At 30.9% G+C, this 21,347-nt stretch overlaps 1 protein-coding gene across 2 annotated transcripts in view; it reads left to right on the top strand.

The window, feature by feature from the left end:
* The window catches only part of LOC127713020 (probable RNA-binding protein 19), a 46,539-nt gene that overhangs the window by 15,380 nt on the left and 9,812 nt on the right, over nucleotides 1-21,347 (top strand). For both annotated transcript variants that reach the window (XM_052219619.1, XM_052219618.1), the window contains exons 6-24: nucleotides 503-558; nucleotides 1,231-1,512; nucleotides 3,091-3,159; nucleotides 3,706-3,784; nucleotides 4,245-4,316; nucleotides 6,037-6,128; nucleotides 6,792-6,830; nucleotides 8,392-8,467; nucleotides 8,764-8,894; nucleotides 9,472-9,532; nucleotides 10,317-10,371; nucleotides 11,448-11,544; nucleotides 16,128-16,238; nucleotides 17,467-17,667; nucleotides 18,602-18,712; nucleotides 19,064-19,165; nucleotides 19,502-19,568; nucleotides 20,402-20,537; nucleotides 20,796-20,912. In XM_052219619.1, the coding sequence (XP_052075579.1) occupies nucleotides 503-558; nucleotides 1,231-1,512; nucleotides 3,091-3,159; nucleotides 3,706-3,784; nucleotides 4,245-4,316; nucleotides 6,037-6,128; nucleotides 6,792-6,830; nucleotides 8,392-8,467; nucleotides 8,764-8,894; nucleotides 9,472-9,532; nucleotides 10,317-10,371; nucleotides 11,448-11,544; nucleotides 16,128-16,238; nucleotides 17,467-17,667; nucleotides 18,602-18,712; nucleotides 19,064-19,165; nucleotides 19,502-19,568; nucleotides 20,402-20,537; nucleotides 20,796-20,912 (1,954 nt within the window). The remainder of the gene's footprint in view (nucleotides 1-502; nucleotides 559-1,230; nucleotides 1,513-3,090; nucleotides 3,160-3,705; nucleotides 3,785-4,244; nucleotides 4,317-6,036; nucleotides 6,129-6,791; nucleotides 6,831-8,391; nucleotides 8,468-8,763; nucleotides 8,895-9,471; nucleotides 9,533-10,316; nucleotides 10,372-11,447; nucleotides 11,545-16,127; nucleotides 16,239-17,466; nucleotides 17,668-18,601; nucleotides 18,713-19,063; nucleotides 19,166-19,501; nucleotides 19,569-20,401; nucleotides 20,538-20,795; nucleotides 20,913-21,347) is intronic.

The raw sequence follows: 21,347 nt of genomic DNA, 5'->3' as shown, positions 1-21,347 counted from the left end.
AGCTTATTTTATTCCTTTACTAATGGTCTTCTTACTAATAGTATCAGTTTTAAATTCTAGATTTTTTTAATTTCACCTAACTACATCCTTAAGAAAATAAAATATTGTGTTAATTGAATGTGATATGCATATTCAGAACTATAAAAAATGTTAATGTAATGTGAATGTGACCTTATTTGTACTGGGTTGACATGTTGGGCTGCAATTTTGACCTGCTTGCTTATAAAGTATCAATCTGTAAGAAGCAAGTCACCAAATTGGGGCATTTTATTTAGATCAAGAGCATGCAGCTTTTGCTTTTACTCCTTAATTCTATGTGTTTAGTGAAGAAGTAGCACATATCAATTTTAGAGTCTGGTTTTAACCTGCCAAGGGTTATATCCATATCAAATGGACGTAAAGTAAAAAATCAAATTGAATGTTGATTTCAATTACTATATAAGACATAACAACCACATAGTGTTGATGAGTATTTTGATTTTTTGTTGTGTTTTTTCAACAGAGATGGAAGTTGATAAAACAGATGAAGACAGTCCAAAGAAAATGTCTGATCTTGATGTAAGTCTGTAAAAAAATCTGTGAAGAATATAGGGAAGATTTTGTCCTACAAACAATTGCATTTTTATATGTAATTTAACATGTTCTTCACAATCATTTACAGAAAATTGATCTCCAGTGACGATAGAGAAGATGGATACTTCATCAATTATAGTTCAAAATTGGCAATTTTTTTTTTCATTTATTAAATCTTCATCAGAAGCATTCCTTTCTTCTTGCTTTTTCTGGGGCCTCAGTGGCAGAGTGTTATCAGTAGTTCACTAGCCTATCAATGCTAAGGTTGGGAGTTAAAACCCACACATGGCAGGTAGGTTTCGACTCAAATCTAAATTGACTTAGATTGTCAGTTTTCCTGTCAAAGGTAAGTGGTTCTCTCCAGACTACCCAGCTTCCTCAATGAATAAAAACAGATCCCCACAATATAGCCATTAGTGCTGAAAGTGACTTTAAAACACCAACAATCAATAAGTCAATCTTCTTGCTTTTTACTCTAGTACTCATAAACATTTTTACCATAATTCTTCAGATTTGTTAAACAAAAGTCAAATACCTTCAGAATAATTGATACGTTTTTCAAGCAATTTACCTTTGTAGTGTATAAATGATTTGTATAACAAAAGCTTTGATTTACAAATAAAAGTTATATAGAAAAACATTACATGGCTTTTGCAGTACTTGAAATCTAAAATGGCCGACAAGGATTTATTGAGTGATTCTGATGACAGTGACAAGGAAGAAGAAGATAGTGGCAGTGACACCAGTGACAAGGACGGTGACAGTGACAGTGATAGTGACACCAGTGACAGTGATGATGAAGGTGACACCAGTGACAGCAGTGACAAAGATGACAAGGTTAATAAAGATAACAAATCTAAAAGTGAAGATAAAGATGACAAGTCTGATAGTGATGATGAAGAGTTTCTCACACTGAAAACAGAAGCAGTCATTGCAAATGTAAGTTAAGTTGGTGCATTTACATGTAACTAATGCTTGTGATACATGTAATATATAATTCTAATTTTATATGACCGCAAAAATTTTTTTGGGATCGTATAATGGTATGGTGTCGTCGTCGTCGTCTGCGTCGTCGTCCGAAGACACATTTGGTTTCCGGACAATAATTTTAGTTTAAATGAATGGATCTCTATGAAATTTTTTAAGAAGGTTCAATACCAATATAGGGAGGTTGGGATTGATTTTGGGGATGATGGTCCCAACCATTTAGGAATTAGGGGCCCAAAAGGGCCCAAAACAAGCATTTTTCTAGTTTCAGGATAATAACTTGTGTGTAAGTATTTTGATTGCTCTGAAATTGTACCATAATGTTTAATACCACAAGTAGAAGGTTGGGATTCATTTTGGGGGTTATGGTGCCAACAGTTTAGGAATTAAGGGCCAAAAAGGGGCCAAAAACAAGCATTTTTGTAGTTTCAAGACAATAACTTATGTGTGAGTGTATGGATCTCTCTGACATTGTACCACAAGATTCCATATCACAAAGGGAAGTCTGGGATTGAGTTTGGGGGTAATTGTCCCATACATGCAGAAATGAGGGGCCAAAAAAGGGCCAAAAACAAGCATTTTTCTAGTTTCCAGACAATAACTTTTGTTTAAGTGAATGGATCTCTCTGAAATTGTACTACAAGGTTCCATACTACAAGGGAAAGGCTGGGATTGAGTTTGGAGGTAATTGCTCCAAGGAGGGATTCAAAATGGTGGGGGGTTCCAATTTTTTTAAGGGCTTCATATTTTGTTTTCAAAATTTTTACAAATTTCAAATTTTTGAAAAGCTTCAAGAAGAAAGAAGAAACCTTATATTTCACAGTATTGCGCAATAGATTTGTAAGATCTATGACCACATTTATTTTGTGTCAGAAACCTATTTAGTATCAAAAATTTGATCACAATCCAAATTCAGACAGTATCAAGCTTGAATATTGTGTCCAAATTTGCCCCAACTGTTCAGGGTTCGACCTCTGCGGTCGTATCAGGCTGTGCTCAGCGAAGCATTTTATTACACTTATCGTGCTTCCTTGTGCCTATGTTACCCTGCTCAGTTGCTCCTTAATTCTCTTATCAGAGCTTATAGACATGAGTAGAACTTATCATGGACATCACAATGTGTGAGGAGAAAATACCAGTGATGACTCAATATGAGGGGACAATTTCTAAAGATTATTTTTGTTAGTACAACCAAGGATAAAACTGTCTAAGGAAAGGGAAAAAAGACCAGTATTGTAAGCAGATAATTGGATTTTCTGTGGATAGGTATTGTAAAATATCAGCAGCTAAATGCAATGTGAAGCTAGTATTTATTGGTTGCATTTATTAACCAAAAAAGTTCACATTGTTGTTTATGGCTGATACTTTTCAATATCAATTATACATTCCCTTGGGAAATTTTGATTTCTGCAAGAATTTTTTTAATAGATCTTGATAAAATTGCAATCAAAGTCACCAGTAAGAAGAAATTTTAGATACAGTTCAAGCGTTTTATTGATGATTCATTTATAGTTTGAATGTGTTTTGTAGGATGACAAGGAACCAGTCAAACAGAAGTATGTGATAAAGTTAAGAGGATTTACTGGTTATGTTGATGAGGTTAGTGCTGCTGTAAAGAACTATATGTGACATGAAATTAATAATTCTTTGTGCAACAGAAGGGGTCATTGAAATGATGTTCTTTTATATTAGTTTGACTATATTAAAATGAATGTACCACTTTCATCATTGATATAAATTCCAAATGAAGTGTCAAATAGGCAATAATTCTGACAAGAAAAACGAAAATTTGTCCTCTGTTTCATTTGAAAACAACAAAACATTTCTTTTATAACTCAATCAATGAATAATCTTATGCACACATTTTTCAGATTTCTAGTCTAGAAGATTAGATTCCGTTATTGTGACATCATCATAAACAAAACTAGTAACAACTGGACATTGAACGTTCATTATAGCATTAGTAGTTATCTCCCCTGAAACTGTATCAACTCCCCTTAAATTGAAAATTATAAATGAGAGTTAGAGAGTCTTGTTTAAATATTTAATACTTTCAATAAAGTTAATAATATTTAAATTGGTACATCATAATTTCTGATGAATTCTTAATTGTTAAGCATTAAATAGCACATTATGATTTTTCAGAAAATGATAAGAGAGTTTTTCCAGCCACTTGAACCGATTGGTGTAAGAATACCTAAGAATGCAAAGAAGAAACCATTAGGTAATTTGTGTAAAAACATTTAATGATCAAGTTTATAGAGTATGTGTTTCAGTTAAAATATGAGTGTTATTACTACAATGTTTTCTCTTTGAATAATCTCAATCTCTGAACGAAAGGAATTATATGAAACTTTGGGGTTTTAAATGTTTTAGATGAATAATTAATGATATTCTTTACAGTCGCAGACTGTTGCTTTTACTTTGATAAAAACAAAAAAGTTGCTTACACGCTAAACAAAAAAAAATCTTTTGCACTTAAATTTAAATTTTGTATAATATATTTTTTACTCAAAAATCCTGAACATATATGTTTTGGGCTATTCAAGAAATAAAAGATGGGAAATTTGGATGTCTGAGGCATTTTACACTGCCATACTTAACATTGGGATGATTTTGTTTACTTTTTCAGACAGATCTTCATACTTCATAGGTTTGTTGCATTTCTACATTGTATTTTGTAGGTGTAGCTTTTATTGACTTCAGTACAGAAAAGGAATGGGATGAGGCCATGAGAAAAAATAAATTGTTTATAGGTAATTAAGTTATATATAGGGAATAATTCTGCATGACTTGTTCTTCTTGAATTTTTTTTATATGTCAACAGTATTTTCTCATATACAGTATTGTAGAAATGTTCCAGTATTTTAACCACACATTTGAACACAAACCAATATTGTATAATCCAAAATTTTCAACTGATGAAGAGTGTATATGTATTACTATTTAGCAATCAGTGGGATATCCAGTGAACGAAAAACAAAAGAAAAATCACTCTTCTTATGGTAGAGTAGAGAAAGTCAATAATAAAACAATGCCGGTGACGATACTGATCAAAAGTTATTTCCAAATAATAATTGTTTATTTTAAATAAATTAATTGTTAAACTGTGTTATTAGAAATATACATGCAAATACACAATGTTTTATGTTCAGTATTTATTGAGATAATTGCATTAGAAGCATGTGAAACTTAAATTTATAAACTGCCTATCTTTGCTGCATATTGATAAAAAAAATTGGAAAAAATCATGAACATACAAAATCAAAGGATCTTTCGGGTCACCAATTTTTGGAGTGTTCCACAAAGTCCTTAGCATGTTACAAGTTCCCAAAGTATACTTATTTTACATCGAGCACACTGGTCTGCTCTTGTCACATGTACATTTAATAGAGAAATATTGTCTATTTGTGAATATAAAAATTTAAAAGTCTGTCTGTGCAGGTTAAGAAACTTAAGATAACTATTTTTATAAAGTAGGTATCTTTCTACTATTTTTTATACAATTTTAAGAAAAGGTTGTCATGTATTTGCAGTCTTCTCGATCTATTCACATTCAATGTTTACATCGAGATAAGGTCCGTTTGAATTGCTTAGTAACTTACTTTCAAAAGTGCCAATCTTTGCTGCATATCAATCAATTCCTTTGGAAGATTTTCCCCGACTTTCTCTGATCTAGCTGTATATATATTCGGATAATTAGCATGTTCCAGAAAGGTATACAGCCAGTAGAAAAATAAATTGAAGTTGGTACTCCAGGAATTTATTCGCATAGCAACATTTTAAACCAATTTTACATCAAGCTTCTATAGCCTGCTGTACTCTTCGTTTGCTAATTTAGGAGGGAAATGATAACATTGAATGGAAGTTTTGTTTTTATTTCAACTTATTTCTATTTTTACTATTTACCAGAACGTTTTCCCGCGAATCCATAATTGATAGCGTCCTTGCTAAAATGGGACAAATATTGAAAAGATCTAGTTTTCAATATTTACAGGGGAGGTAATATTTTGTCACTAGATTTCCCACTGCAATGGAATAGTGAACATGTTAATATTTCTTTCAATACCATTTAAACAAACATTTAAATAGATATAGTTCTAGCCAGTGGTGTCATCAGCTTTAAAACAACTTCAAATTGTTCTTTTGAATTATACAAGGTGTTTTTAACCACTGAGAAATGTTGATTGTCAGCAATAATGAGGGTTGAACATTATATAGTGATGATGTTTGTCTGTTTTGGATCATAAATATATGAATAGTTGTGTTGGTTGATAGATTTTTTATAAATAAGTAAAGGTTTATTCACTTCTCTCTAGTTCAGACTTGTGTTTGTTAATTTTACCAGTAATATTCTACATGTGCAAGAAATCTCCTTAGAATTATTCTCACGATCTTGTATTGTAAACCTCAATAGATACATGCATTTAAATCTTGAGTTATAGTACCATCAACATAACATTCACTTTATTTAAGGTGGTAAGAGGATACTGCTGAAGAAGATGAAAGAAGACACTGTTGACGATGTAACAGAAATTCAGGCACCTTCTGTAGATCTTGAGAAACAGGTGAGCAAAATTTAATGTTTTTTTTTCGTAAGTTCATTTCAATTAATGCCTTTTCAGTCAATAACAGATAAAATGAACACATATGATATATTTATTACTATTTATACATTTAAGTGTTTCAGGTAAATATGTTTTTACTATTTATACATTTAAGTGTTTCAGGTAAATATATTTTTACTATTTATACATTTAAGTGTTTCAGGTAAATATATTTTTACTATTTATACATTTAAGTGTTTCAGGTAAATATGTTTTTACTATTTATACATTTAAGTGTTTCAGGTAAATATGTTTTTACTATTTATACATTTAAGTGTTTCAGGTAAATATGTTTTTACTATTTATACATTTAAGTGTTTCAGGTAAATATGTTTTTACTATTTATACATTTAAGTGTTTCAGGTAAATATGTTTTTACTATTTATACATTTAAGTGTTTCAGGTAAATATGTTTTTACTATTTATACATTTAAGTGTTTCAGATAAATTTCTATTTATCTTCAAACTTGCAGATGCTGTTGTAGTACCATTGCTTTCTGAATAAGAATAAGTTATTGTTTAATTGAATTTCAGTGCATATTATCTGTTACTTCACAACTACAAAGTAGTTTAAAGCTATGTTATTTTATACATTTTTGATATTATAGTTATTAATAATTTTAGAGGCAAGAAACAGCAGAATCTGAAGCAGCCATTGCAGATGTAAGTTATTTTTTTACAGAAGCTTTCTTTAGGACTTTGTGAAATATTTATATCTTAGGTGTTAACTAGCTGCCAATTTACTCTTTTAACATGTAAAAACATTTTTTATGGCCCTGCCACAAAGTGGTTGATGCCATATCGTTTAACCCTTATCTGTCATTCTGTCATTCCAAAACAAACAGTTATAAGGACTTTTTATGCCCCCGCCGTAGCGGAGAGGGCATTAAGTTTTACCCTTGTCCGTCTGTATGTACGTCCCAAAATTGGTTTCCGTTCTCTAACTTAAGTTTGCGTCAACCAAATGTTATGAAACTTATACACAATGCTTATTACCACAAAACACAGATCAAGTTTGAATTTTGGTGGCGTCCCTTTGACTGTTCTAGAGTTATGCCCCTTTACAAACGGAAAAATTAATGGAAAAATTGCTGAATTTTTTGTTTCCGTTCTCTAACTTTAGTTTGCCTCAACCAAATGTTATGAACTTATACACAATGCTTATTACCAGAAAATACAGATCAAATTTGAATTTTGGTGGTGTTATTTGAACCGTTCTAGAGTTATGCCCCTTTACAAATGGAAAAATTGCTGAATTTTTCATTACCATTCTCTAACTTTAGTTTACCTCAACCAAATGTTATGAAACTTATACACAATGCTTATTACCACAAAATACAGATCAAGTTTGAATTTTGGTGGTGTCACTTTAACCCTTCTAGAGTTATGCCCCTTTACAAAAGGAAAAATTGCTGAATTTTTGTGTCCATTCTCAAACTTAAGTTTGCCTCAATCAAATGTTATGAAACTTATACACTTATACAACAAAACTCAGATCAATAACAAATTTGGGTAGCGTCACTTTTACCGTTCTTCAGTTATGTCCCTTTATAACTTTATATGATATGCAAGCGAGGGCATCATCGGTGTCCCTTGGACACATTCCCCATTTATTTCCTGAAATAACAGGCTTTAGACAATAAAAATTTTGTGAAAATAACAGTAATACAGACTTTTTTTCTAAACGTCTTCACATATTGAGGTGATTTTTAGTATGTGGAGAGATTTATGGTTATCTGATATGTTTTAATAGAAAAAACAAAGGATATGGGGTATCCATCCATGACACAAAGTCAGTAAATGCACAACAAAAAAACATACAAAAAGCAAAGGAACAGCGCTTTTATTGCTGTTTTTCATCTCAAAGTCTCAGTGAGGCCTTCATACACGGAGCAAAAAAACTATCACCTCACTGCAAGTCTGAGACTGCCCTAGCACAGGTTTGAGCAGAATTCTTTGCAAAATAATTTGGATAAGACTTTTTAAGTTGTAACACCAACAAATCAGGCACAGTCAAAAAAGAACATACTGGAAAGTAGTTCATATTTAAAACAAAATAATTCCTATGCATAGGTTGAATATAGAACTATATCCATATTAATATGTAAGCAATGGATTTAGGAGATGAAATCTGTAATCATAGGTTAAGTTTTAGTTTGCAAAGATGTCTGATCAAAATATTGGAACCTCTTGTTACTATAGGTATATATTTTCTGCATTGCAGACTGGCAGATTGTTTGTGAGAAACCTGCCATACATATGTAAGGATGAAGATATTGAAGCATTATTCTCAAAGTTTGGTAAGACATTTTACTTCAAAACTATTCTTAAGGTTCAAGATATAAGATATAAGTTAAAGAATTTAGTACCTAAACATTTTAGCTTATAACTGTCAACTTTATTAACTGTCACAACTAATGATTTTTTTTAAAGATTTTACTCTATATGAAATCTTATATTCATTTATAGTGATACATTTTAGAATATTTTTATAGCATTATCCAAAATTTTACTTTTGGACATGTCAATGAACATGTAAGCATGAAAATCATTCTTTTTATTTTCCTTCATTTTTATAAATATTTTATTTTGATAGGTCCTTTGACAGAAACACACTTACCAATAGATACTTTAACCAAGAAACTGAAAGGGTTTGCCTTTATAACATATATGATGCCTGAACATGCTGTCAGAGCTTTTACATTTCTTGATGGAACCAGTTTTATGGTAAGTCTGTGATTTTATCTCTTTCTCTGGTAAAAGGTCCTTAAACTTTGAATTTGTATATATAAAGATTTAGTTTATGATAACAGAGTAAACAGTTTGTGAACATGTATTCTTCAGTCACATGAAGCAGTAATTGGGATACCATATTTAATTCAATTTCAACTCAGGATCTGTAGGGTAGAAAATTGATTTAGTTACAGTGACTGAAATAATCTTAGTAAAATAGTCTTTATTGGTGGATGTTGATTATGGGGAGGGTAGGTATCTTAGAACTTATTTACTTTACTGGAACATTTTAGTTGACATTTGGCTTGATATAATTTTCTTTATTCAAAAGGATATTGAAAGAGAGGCGAAAGATACCAAAGGGACATTCAAACTCATAAGTCGAAAATAAACTGACAACGCCATGGCTAAAAAGAAAAAGACACACAGACAAACAACAGTACACAAAACAAAACATAGAAAACTAAAGACTGAAGTCCGTTGTTTTTCACCAGATATAGATTAAAAAAATTTCACAAAGATAAAAAAATGTTTAGCATCATGAGTTCTCAATGTATCCTTTTTTTTATAGGGGAGGATGCTACATATTTTACCAGCCAAATCAAAGGAAGATGAAGAAACTGCTGCATCAGGTTTGCATTTTATAGTATTTGTAACAAAAACATACTTAACATTTTACACACGTTTAATAATGCAACATGAGATGTTCGGTGTAGGTGGCTGGCAGACATACAGTGTCCATAGGAGACTTCTACTAAAGTCACGTCAGTCATTTTCTAAAAAAAAAAAATTGATGATGCACTTCAAATATTGGTTCGTTGAAGTATTTTTCAGTTGAAACCTTTTTGTGATTCTTGATTATATTCTCAGGTTAATTGTATGAGTGCATAAAAATAATTTTTAAACACCATAAACGATTGAATTTAATGCTGTTGCACCTCGATTCCCTCCAATATATTAACAAAAAAGGTTGCACTGCAATGTTTGAAGCTAAAAACACAAACTAAAGGATATGGAAAGAATTACATTTGAGTAGATAACTCACCATCAAATGGCTGAACCAGTTTGACAGTTAATTCCATGTTCACAGAGCTTTTGGAAAATACACAAACAAAACAAATATCACATTAAGAATAGAAGAAATTGTAGACAGAGTCATCAAGAAAAAAATGGCCACTTTATATATTCAACACAGAAGATTTGTAACTAACTAACACAGAAAGTGAAACTGCTGCAATTTAAACCCTTCCACACCAGCATTGAATATGTAATCAACCTTAGCATTGTTTAAAAGACTGTGTTAAAAATCACATTAGAGCTTAATATGTATCTATACAGATTTCCCTTTAGCATTTGGTAACTAATTTGATCAATTTGATTAGCTCTTAATAAATGTTTAAAAAAATATTATTTCAGAAGGTTCATCTTTTAAAACACAAAAACAGGCAAAACAGAAAGCCATGGCTGGCAGGTAGGTACTATTATAGCAGAATAAATCAAATGAATTCCAGAATAAGGACGTATGGTATGGTTGCAAATGAGACAACCATCCACCGAAAGACCCGTACAGCCTTCAACAATACGCTAAACCTATTCTATAAAGTAAGCTACTAAAGGTGGGGGGAAAAATGAGAAACATTGAAAAGAGTAAACTATCTGCCTAATTTAAGCCAATAGCAATAATGACAGACATAAGGGTTCATGACTTGGGAGAGAATATAAATAATTTGACATATTGAACAGGTTTGAGAGTGCTAAACCCTCCCTTAACGTGGGCCAGTGGTGTAACAGCACAGCATTAGTAACCTCATTATACAAAACTATATTTACTTTTAGAGCTATTTTCCTAATGCATGTAGTTTAAACGTTTGGTTGGCTTGCTTGCTTTGTTTTTATAAATGTTTGCTCAAGCTTATACTTAAATGTTATTGTATCTTATGTATAATGCAGAGTATAATGTATACAAGCTGAAGCCCCGCCTATCTATTGATTGCAGATGTCATTCTAATTACAATGCTTGAGCAAACATTTATACAAACATAGCAAGCAAGCCAACCAAACCTTTTAACTACAAGCATTAGGAAAATAGGTGTAATAATTTGAGCTTCTTGTGTTAATTAATGTTGCCTGTTGATTTCTTTAACCTTGTAGCTACTCTTTTCAAAGGAGACAACCTTGTAGGAACTCTTTTCAAGGGAGACAAAAGTTGTAACATATTTAGATTTTGTCAATTATTTTATGCAAACATATTGCAATGGTAGCAAGTGTGTGTGAACCATTCTCACTTATGATTGTTTGATTAATTGATAATTGCTGACTGTCACCTCAGAGCTTTCTTCATTTATAAAAAAAGAGGTGAACATACATAGACATGTATAATTATTCATGACCCATTCTCGGTGTCTTATTATAAATAAGCTGTTAAAATTGAATTCATATAAAACATAAAAAACTTTCTTGCAGCAAATTGTCAGAGTATTTTGAATGAATCTGATTTACAAGACAAAAAAGAATATAAGAATTGTAGTTTTAAATTTATCTTATCAGCTCTCACAACTGGAATACATTATTTATGGGTGCAAATGCTGTTGCTAATGTGATGGCACAAAAATATGGAACAGAAAAGAGTCAAATTCTAGATGCAGTAAGTTTTTTCTATTATATACTGACTTTTTAACAAGCACAAACACAAAAAATATTGTTGTCTAAGATATTTTTATACATAAAATTCTATGGCTTTAAAGGCATTACTATTTACAACACCAGATTTCTTAAAAAATGTGATTATTTTTCAAATGAGTACTCAATAATTGATAATATAAAAAATGTGATTATTTTTCAAATGAGTATTCGATAATTGATAATATAAAAAATGGGATTATTTTTCAAATGAGTATTCGATAATTATTTTTCAAATGAGTATTCGATAATTGATAATATAAAAAATGTGATTATTTTTCAAATGAGTATTCGATAATTGATAATATAAAAAATGTCATCATGGTTTGTTGCCTTTTTAAGGTAACACAATACAAAAGCAACTAAATTTTATCAAAATTTCATTTTCAGCTGTTTTTGTTACTTCTTAATATTACAAAACCATAGAAGAAAAAATGTTTCCATATCTTGCACTGTTAATGAGTTTTGATGATAATTAGTTTTATAAACAAATGCATGTGTCTGACTGATACAAATAAGAACATGTGGGCAGTACTTTGTGGTTAATTGATAGAATCATTTGTAAGCTTTATGACCACTGACCAGCTATAAAATTAACAGTCATAGAAAAGAGGTTGAATTCTGAGTTTTTAGAAGAAAGAAGATAATGAAATCCAAATAAAAATACATTTCTATATTGGAGCTGCCAGGAGAAAAAAACAAAAAAATGATTTGGAGCTATAGAGGGAATCAAATATAAATGTACATATATTAAACAAAGATAATTGTACAACAATTAATGTTGCTGATATTAATGCTGATCAATGGTTATATCAGATTTTCTTAAGGAGAATGTGTAAATATGAATTCTTTTTAAAAGAAAACACAAATTAAATATTTTATCTTCAAACTACAAAAATAGAAAATTCTACTTTGTGTAAAACACCACATTTTCATTGTATACAATTATAATTCTAGAAATCCCCCATAAGAATCCTCTAGACTGACCAACTGATGATTTTATGTACACATGCATAACTTACTTTTTAGGAAAATGTTAAAAACAAAATATATTGTTTCATGTACTAATTGAATAAAAAATCCATATTGAAAAAAGGAAATGCAATGTGTAATTAAACTTCTAAGATCATTAATGGTTGATGTTTATCCAGGTGGGGGGAGTTTTGACCATATCAGTAGCAACTGACTTACAGCAAGGTCAATAATGATATAAATTCTCCCGCCAGATCTGGTTTTTGATGCATATGGTGTGCATTTTCTTTATATATTTAGAATTGCTAAAATGGAATGATTTCTTACTTGTCAAAACCTAATTGATTTATGAGTAAAGGCCAATCTTGAAGTATCCCCATGGTACATGTGTGAATGATATTGAAGTTAATGAGGTTCAAATAGGAAAATCCTTATTTATTCAATTGTGACACATACATTTTCGTCATGAAAATGTAGTTTTAAATGAAATAAGCTCCTAGACGGGTGCCCCTATATGCCTGATTTTACCACATGTTGTTCCTTGACCAGTTATTTTCAAAACCGTGTCTCAGATTTCCAAAAACATCAATAGAACAAATTTTATACCCAATTAAATTGAGTGATTTCTTATGAAATACGTTTGCAAACTTAATTGAAGGGTTATGAGAGAATGAAATACAATAGGAAAAATTCTGGGACACGGTTTTGAAGGTCAAACTAAAATTTTTGGATGCTATAAATAACAAAGAAGCTAATTTCATTCAAATGTGGACATCCGAAACCTTGCAACTAATTACATAATAATCAATTATGTAATAATTATGTAATAATGAAATTATCACAATTTGAAAGATTAATCTTTCTTCTTCCTTTTGGTTCCTCATTTATGAATTTTAGAGCTGGATGAAAGCAATTACATCAGTTTAAAGTTGGCTGAGTAGGGGTGAAAAAATCTTTGTATTGTGCTACCTTTATAACTGATCTGTTGTTAAATTTATATTTTCCGAAATATTTATTCTGAAACAAATTTGAAAGGCAAACAAATCATATATTGTAACTTTTGAATTTGAATAAAAATTTTGCCAAATATGATCCCTGTTGTATCTTCTCCTATAATATGAAAACATGGTCATAAACCTATGTGTTACCTTCTTTAGATGGTAATAATAATTATTTATTTCTCTTGAAGAAGGAACTTGATGTAAAATCAGTGTTGGACTAATATTGACTGCAATGAATTTTACACATTGGATTTTTATACGACCGCAAAAAAATTTTTGTGGTCGTATATTGGTATGACGTTGGCGTCGTCGTCGTCGTCTGGCGTCGTCCGGCGTCGTCCGAAGACACATTGGTTTTCGCACTCTAACTTTAGTTTAAGTGAATGGATCTCATTGAAATTTTACCATAAGGTTCAATACCACAAAAGGAAGGTGGGGATTGATTTTGGAGGTTATGGTACCCATTGTTAAGGAATTAGGGGCCAAAAAGGGGCCAAAAATAAGCATTTTTGTTACTTCCAGACATAACTTGTGTGTAAGTGTATGGATCTCTCTGACATTGTACCACAAGGTTCCATATCACAAAAGGAATGCTGGGATTGATTTTTGGGGTAATTGCCTCAAAATTTTAGGAATTAGGGGCCAAAAAAGGGGCAAAAAACAAGCATTTTTCCAGTTTCATGACAATAACTTGTGTGTAAGTGTATGGATCTTTCTGAAATTGTACTACAAGGTTCCATATCACAAAGGGAAAGCTGGAATTGAGTTTGGGGGTAATTGCCGAAATGTGTAGGAATTGGGGGCCAAAAAGGGGCCAAAAATAAGCATTTTTCTAGTTTCCAGACAATAACTTGTGTTCAAGTGTATGGATCTCTCTGAAATTGTACTGCAAGGTACCATACCACAAAGGGAAGGCTTGGATTGATGATGGGGGTAATTGCCTCAATATTTTAGGAACAAGGGGCCAAAAAGGGGCAAAAAACAAGCATCTTTCCAGTTTCAGGACAATAACTTGTGTGTAAGTGTATGGATCTTTCTGAAATTGTACTGCAAGGTACCATACCACAGAGGGAAGGCTGGGATTGAGTTTGGGGGTGATGAATCATAAGGGGGTTCAAAAAATTTGGGGGGGGATTTTTTTTTTCCTTTTTTTTCTTTTTTTCCTTTTTTTTTTCTTTTAAAATTTTCCATTTTAAGTTGGTTATTTCTGATTTATATTCAAAAGCAAATAATAATGATATGGCAGGAGATACACACCAAACAGGATGTGTAATTATTATATAATAAGTATTGTGCAATAGCAAGAAATTTTCAATTGCACAGTATTGCACAATAGCAAGAAATCTTCAATTGCACAGTATTGCGCAATAGCAAGAAATCTTCAATTGCACAGTATTGCACAATAGCAAGAAATATCCAATAGCACAATATTGCGCAATAGCAAGAAATTGTCAATTGTACAGTATTGCGCAATAGCAAGAAATATTTAATTGCACAGTATTGTGCAAAAGAAGATACTTCGTATAAATTGCTTATTTCTTGACCAATTTCAATGGGGTTTTATTCTTGAATTCTTGGGTTTCTTTAATATGCTGAATCTAACCGTGTATTTAGTTTTTGGATTTTGGGCCCCGTTTTTAAATTGGTCCACATTGAGGTCCAAAGGGTCCAAAATTAAACTTTGTTTGATTTCATCAAAAATTGAATTATTGGGGTTCTTTGATATGGCGAATCTAACCGTGTATTTAGATTCTTAATTTTGGGTTCCGTTTTCAAATTGGTCTACATTAAGGTCCAAAGGGTCCAAAATTAAACTTAGTTTGATTTTAACAAAAATTGAATTCTTAGGGTTCTTTGATATGCTGAATCTAAACATGTATTTAGATTTTTGATTATGGGCCCAGTTTTCAAGTTGGTCCAAATCGGGGTCCAAAATTAAACTTTGTTTGATTTCAACAAAAATTGAATATATGGGGTTCTTTGATATGCTGAATCTAACCATGTATTTAGATTTTTGATTTTTTGGCCCCATTATCAACTTTGTCCACATTGAGGTCAAAAGGGTCCAAAATTAAACTTTGTTTGATTTCATCAAAAATTGAATTCTTTGGGTTCTTTGATATGCTGAATCTAACCATGTATTTAGATTTTGGATATTGGACCATAATAGGTGAATGTCCAATTTAAAATTTTAAAGTTTTTAGACCACATTCATTCTGTGTCAGAAACCTATGCTGTGTCAAATATTTAATCACAATCCAAATTCAGAGCTGTATCAAGCTTGAATGTTGTGTCCATACTTGCCCCAACTGTTCAGGGTTCGACCTCTGCGGTCGTATCAAGCTGCGCCCTGCGGAGCATTTTATTTAATGTTAACATGCAAGGGAACATTAAAACTTTATTAACAGAAACTGCTACAAATTGAAAACTTAAGATGAAATGTAATAAAGTTCCATATTTTTATTGGCTTCTTATAGTACTGCTGAGCACCCACATTTCAAAATTTTTATTTATATTTGTATACAATATTTTAGAACTAAAACAAAATTGATATGAACATAAAATCTATTTACAGGAGATATCTGGAAGTTTAGGTGTACGGATGGCTCTAGGTGAAACACAGATTGTCTCTGAAACTAGAGATTTCTTAATAGATAATGGTGTTATATTAGATAGTTTTAGTCAGGTAGTTATAAGATACCTATATATGGTAACTAATATAGAATTAACGATTTACAGAGAATTTAAAAAAAAACAATTATATATGTAGGTGACATACTACACTAATTAAATGGTCTCATAAAACTGTAAATTCAGAAATTTTTGCGATGTTTTGATATTGCGAAAATTGCAACAGGATAGATTTCACAAAAATTGAAACTTGCATTTTGTATTTTGATAGCATTATTTGTATGCAACATTTCCTGAAATCACGATAATTAATCTTGCATTTGTCCATTTTTCGACAATAGCAATAACAAATGCAGACATAAATTTCTGAATTAACAATACTTGATGTGACATTTTATAAAGTTTAGCTGTCTTCTGTCTACCAGAAAAAATGCAATACCTTATGTTATGTTTGTTTTGAAGTAAGTTAAGGATTCTCTATTATATTAATTAAGGTATACACTACAAAGAGTAATGTTGTTTCTAAATGGCTTTAAGTTCAGTGCACGAAAATTACAACATTCATGAGTGTAGCAATTTGTTTATTTAATAGCTGTAATTAGAAAAATGTTAAATAGCTTGCAAAACGAACTGGGTTAGACTTTCTAAATAATCTTAACTCATATGTAAGGTTACATACTGTTGAACCAGTGTTATGCTAGTAATCAGAACTGATATGTCACCTTTAATTCTGTCAAACCAGTCAAATTTTTACCATACAATTGATGAAGTCTTGAGTTATAGTTAGCACAGTGGCCCAAGTTATTATTATTTGCTTGATTGTCAATTGTTAAATATTTCCAATTATTAATGCACTGTTTAAATTATTGCTTTACATTAGCCCTGGATAATTTTGAATTGAATTGACTAAACCAAAAGATTGGTTAATACATGAATGGTTTCGGTTGTAACTTCTTGTAGTTTCCATTGTTATTAACCCCGGCTGGGTCAAACCAAAGACTTTAAAAATTGATATTTGCTGTTCTCCACTAAGGAAGCGACTTTTAAGAATAAGAGCAAAGCTAGCAGTCAGAATAATGTGTCAGGATAGTGTGACATTTCTTCTTGTGTACTGATACCTTGTGTACGCACATAATAATTGAAGCTTGGAGTGTCGATCTAGTACAAAGCAGTGTTTACATTCATATCACATTATCATGTTCTTGTCCTGAATATGCATTTAATTAGCCACTGGACATTAAACAGCCATCCATACATTTATCAATTATTGTTTCCTGTTACAGGCTGATGGTCCTAGAAGTAAGACAGTGATATTAGTGAAGAACTTACCTTCAGGAACCAAGTCAGAGGAATTACAACATGTGTTTTCTAAACATGGTACACTGGGTCGAGTCATATTGCCTCCATCTGGTATTACGGCTATAGTCGAATTTCTTGAACCTACAGAAGCTAAATTGGCATATAAAAAACTAGCATACACAAAAGTAGGTATACTGATGGTGAAAAAAGGTACAATTGTTTGATTTTTAATGGATTGCCTAAAACATTTTTTTATTTAGTTTTGATTATATCAGCAATTACATATATATCTACCAGATGAAATATTCTGCATTTTTTAGGTTTTATGAGTTACAAAATTTTTTAAAAGTCATTATTTTCAGTAAATTTTTTAAAAGTCATTATTTTCAGTGCAATAAAGATAAGATATTTCAATTCAATGTTTGCACTCATCAGTACAGATTTCATTGTCTCATACTTAGTAAGTGACATCTGCAACCATCAAATCTATGATTGTGATCAAATATTAGATACAATAAGGTATTCTCAAAATTCTTTTACAAAACCAGGCTCAAAATATATCCAAATTCTTGACCTGTAAATCTGCCTTTCTTTTCTAGTGGCAGTCAAAATAACTTGTTCACTTTTTTTGTTGTATCCCATTGTTGTCACCTTTTAATAGATATATTTTGAAAGCTGTCTAAGTACCATTTTCAAATTTTTTTCATAAGAACATAAAGTACTTTGGCACCCATGATATTTTCATAGCATGTCTACAAATTATCCAAAAAAATCTTTGGCTAGTTATACAGTTGATAAAGTGCTCACTTAATAAGATTTCATAGGACAGAAACTTTAATAGTTAATATTCTGTGTAACTTGAATATAATTGGATACTGTGGATAGATTTATTTTTATGGGTACCAATTTTGGCGGATTGAGGAAAAATTGTATTTTCGTGGATATTGGATTTTAATAGTGGTTTTGCCAATATCTGCATACAAACAAATAATTTTTTTTACTTCGTTCAACATTTAAATTCGCCTTTACCAACTAAATCCATGAAAATTGGCATTCCACGAATAATTATGAATTTACAATATTTAAATTCTAATAATAATCATTATTTTTATAATCCAGTTCCAGCATGTTCCATTGTATTTGGAATGGGCTCCAACAGAGGCATTAAAACCACTCAAGCAAGTAAAGGAAGACAAACCAGCTGACAAAAAGGATGAAGATCCCTCTCAGGTCAGTAAGAAAAAGATGGTGAACACACCAAAAAAGTTAAAAAGTGAGATAAGGTTCTGATTTCAAGCTTAACTATAATAAGGCATCTTTTGTCCGTCATTTAAAATCATCTATTATTTCATTTAAGAAAGTGTTTGTTTCAAGTTGTCTCAATTTGGAAAACATCCTGGTTAGTGCATTCTAATTTGTATTTGAAAGGCATCTGATGTTTGTAACAATTTTGAGGAAAGGATAAATAAAACTAAGTACCTGAGGGAAACATTTGGCAGAAAGTGATATAGCTTTAATTTTGTGTTCCTTCCAATGTTTATATAAGCGATATGAACTAGACGTTTAGTCTTTTATTTGTAGAAGTCAGAGGATGAGGAAGAAGAGGAGGAATCGGCAGAGCCAGGAAGTACATTATTTGTGAAGAATGTTAACTTTGATACAACAGATGATGATTTTAAACAGGTCAGTCTATTTATACATCAAATAGGAAGTAAATAATTTGATTTGAACCTAATGCTTGATACAACAATGAGTCTTTAAAATTACTTTGCTCTACAGAAATATAGACTCGTTGTCTTGTTCATAGCAAAAGTACCCAGATGAGATATCAAGACATGACAGCATAAAAAATTCGAAATTAATATCCCATTTGTTGTTAGACAGTACAGTTGACATAAATTTATTTCATATAAAATGTGAAAACTTCTTAGGACTATCTTGTTTTCTGTTTCATGCATCATACAAATCAATTTACATATATGTTATGGTTAATATTATGGTTTACTTTTTATCTTTCAGAAATTTGAGAAATGTGGCAAAATAAAGGCAGCTTACATTGCTAAAAAGAAAGATATGAAAAATCCAGGTAAAAGTTAAATTTGATTTGTTTCAATCTAATTGTTTCAATCTAATTAAAATTAAATCTCCACACACGCATTTTATTTATGCTTGTTTGCCATGTGGGAGCAGCAACCAAGCATAAAAAAATGATCGTGTGTGCAAATTAAATTTTAATCATTGATTGGATTTGTTTCATTATAAATTAGAATTTTAAGTACTTCTGGTAGATATGCTCTAAAATTTATGATTGATAGATTTTTCTTAAATGTTCCTGACATGGAAAAAAAGCTACTTCCATTTTAAAATTGAATTTAATAAAATTGTATGTTTTTTACTCATTTTCAAGAATTACAAGAATCTGGATTTTATTTTGTATAGATTTATATACATTATTTGGTGGGGAAAATAAAAATTAGTGGATACAGTTAGAATTTTATGATTTATTTGAAATAACTTATTTTGAGGAATTAAAAAGAAAATGGGGATACTTCTTCTAGATTTCTTGGTTTTTCATGAGTGTGAAAAATTGTATAAACACTTGTCTATTATTGACCCTTTGTTGACCTTTAGATGTGATTGATTGCTGGATGCTTAACGTCCAGTGGCAAATATTTCATGCATGTTCAGGACGATCCATTAGATGTGTAAAGGTACTTTGTGTGGTTGAGCTGCTGTGTCGTTGATGTATAACCTTAAGCTTCTGTTGTTCACATTATAAATACAACTGTTGTGAAAATAAAGAGAAAAAAGTATTTACTATAACTATGGTTACATGGCATCATATCAATTTGGCCAATTTTCGGACAGGAAAGGGAACAGCTCTTTTCATCTATTATCCAAATGTTTGTTTATTTTCAGGAAAATTTCTATCTATGGGATATGGTTTTGTGGAGTATATGAAGAAACAGAGTGCTGAAAAGGCCATGAAAACCTTACAACATACTGACTTGGATGGTCATCAGCTAGAACTGAAAATTTCAAACAAAGCTACCATGTAATATACTTATTATAATGGCTGATTTTTTACCAGCTCCTCATTACTATCAGTAATGTGTATTAAGGGATTTTGTGTCATGAAAAAATACATCTTCTCTCTTTCAAACACCATATACAAATTTATTTCATTTAAACATAGGCTCAATTACATTATTCAAATAGAGATGGAACTATTTTGATTTTATTAATAATTGCTAACAATAGACTTATTTATTATATATTCAAACTATATTTACACATATGTTCATGTTTGTAGTCAGCCAGGTGTAGAGAAGAAAAAGAAACAGTCAAAGAAAGAAATTAAAACTTCAAAGATTTTAGTGAGGAATGTTCCCTTTGAAGCTACACGGAGAGAGATATATGAGCTCTTTAAGTAAGTGTAGAATTTTATAAACATGACATGTAATGCATCAAGCAGTAAATATTTTTAAAGTATTCAAATTTGATTAATTGTTGAATAGTGCTTCACGATTCATTAACTTGATTTGATTGTTGGTTGCTTAATGCCCAGTGGCAAATATTTCATGCATGTTCAGGACGATTCATGAATCTGATTATTTAATAATGCAGTTTTAGTTAAATCTGGTCTAATTGGCAACAGTATATATTCAGCAGCCTAGGAGTTTTTTCACATGTTTATCAATATAACCACCCTTATTTAACCTTGCTGTTTAATACAAACGTATGTTTATTACAAGCTGAAAACACTGACAGATTACAAGTAAATTACGAAAGTAACTTAACTATTCAATATTGAATATCTCTGGAAGCAATTTTGATTTGCAGAGTTTTATGAAAGAAAATTAAG

Source organism: Mytilus californianus, unplaced genomic scaffold, assembly GCF_021869535.1.
Source record: "Mytilus californianus isolate M0D057914Y unplaced genomic scaffold, xbMytCali1.0.p SCAF_8, whole genome shotgun sequence".
In the NCBI taxonomy this organism is placed as follows: domain Eukaryota; kingdom Metazoa; phylum Mollusca; class Bivalvia; order Mytilida; family Mytilidae; genus Mytilus; species Mytilus californianus.
The sequence above is the reverse complement of the archived record's forward strand: the minus strand, read 5'-3'. Positions and strand labels throughout refer to the sequence as shown.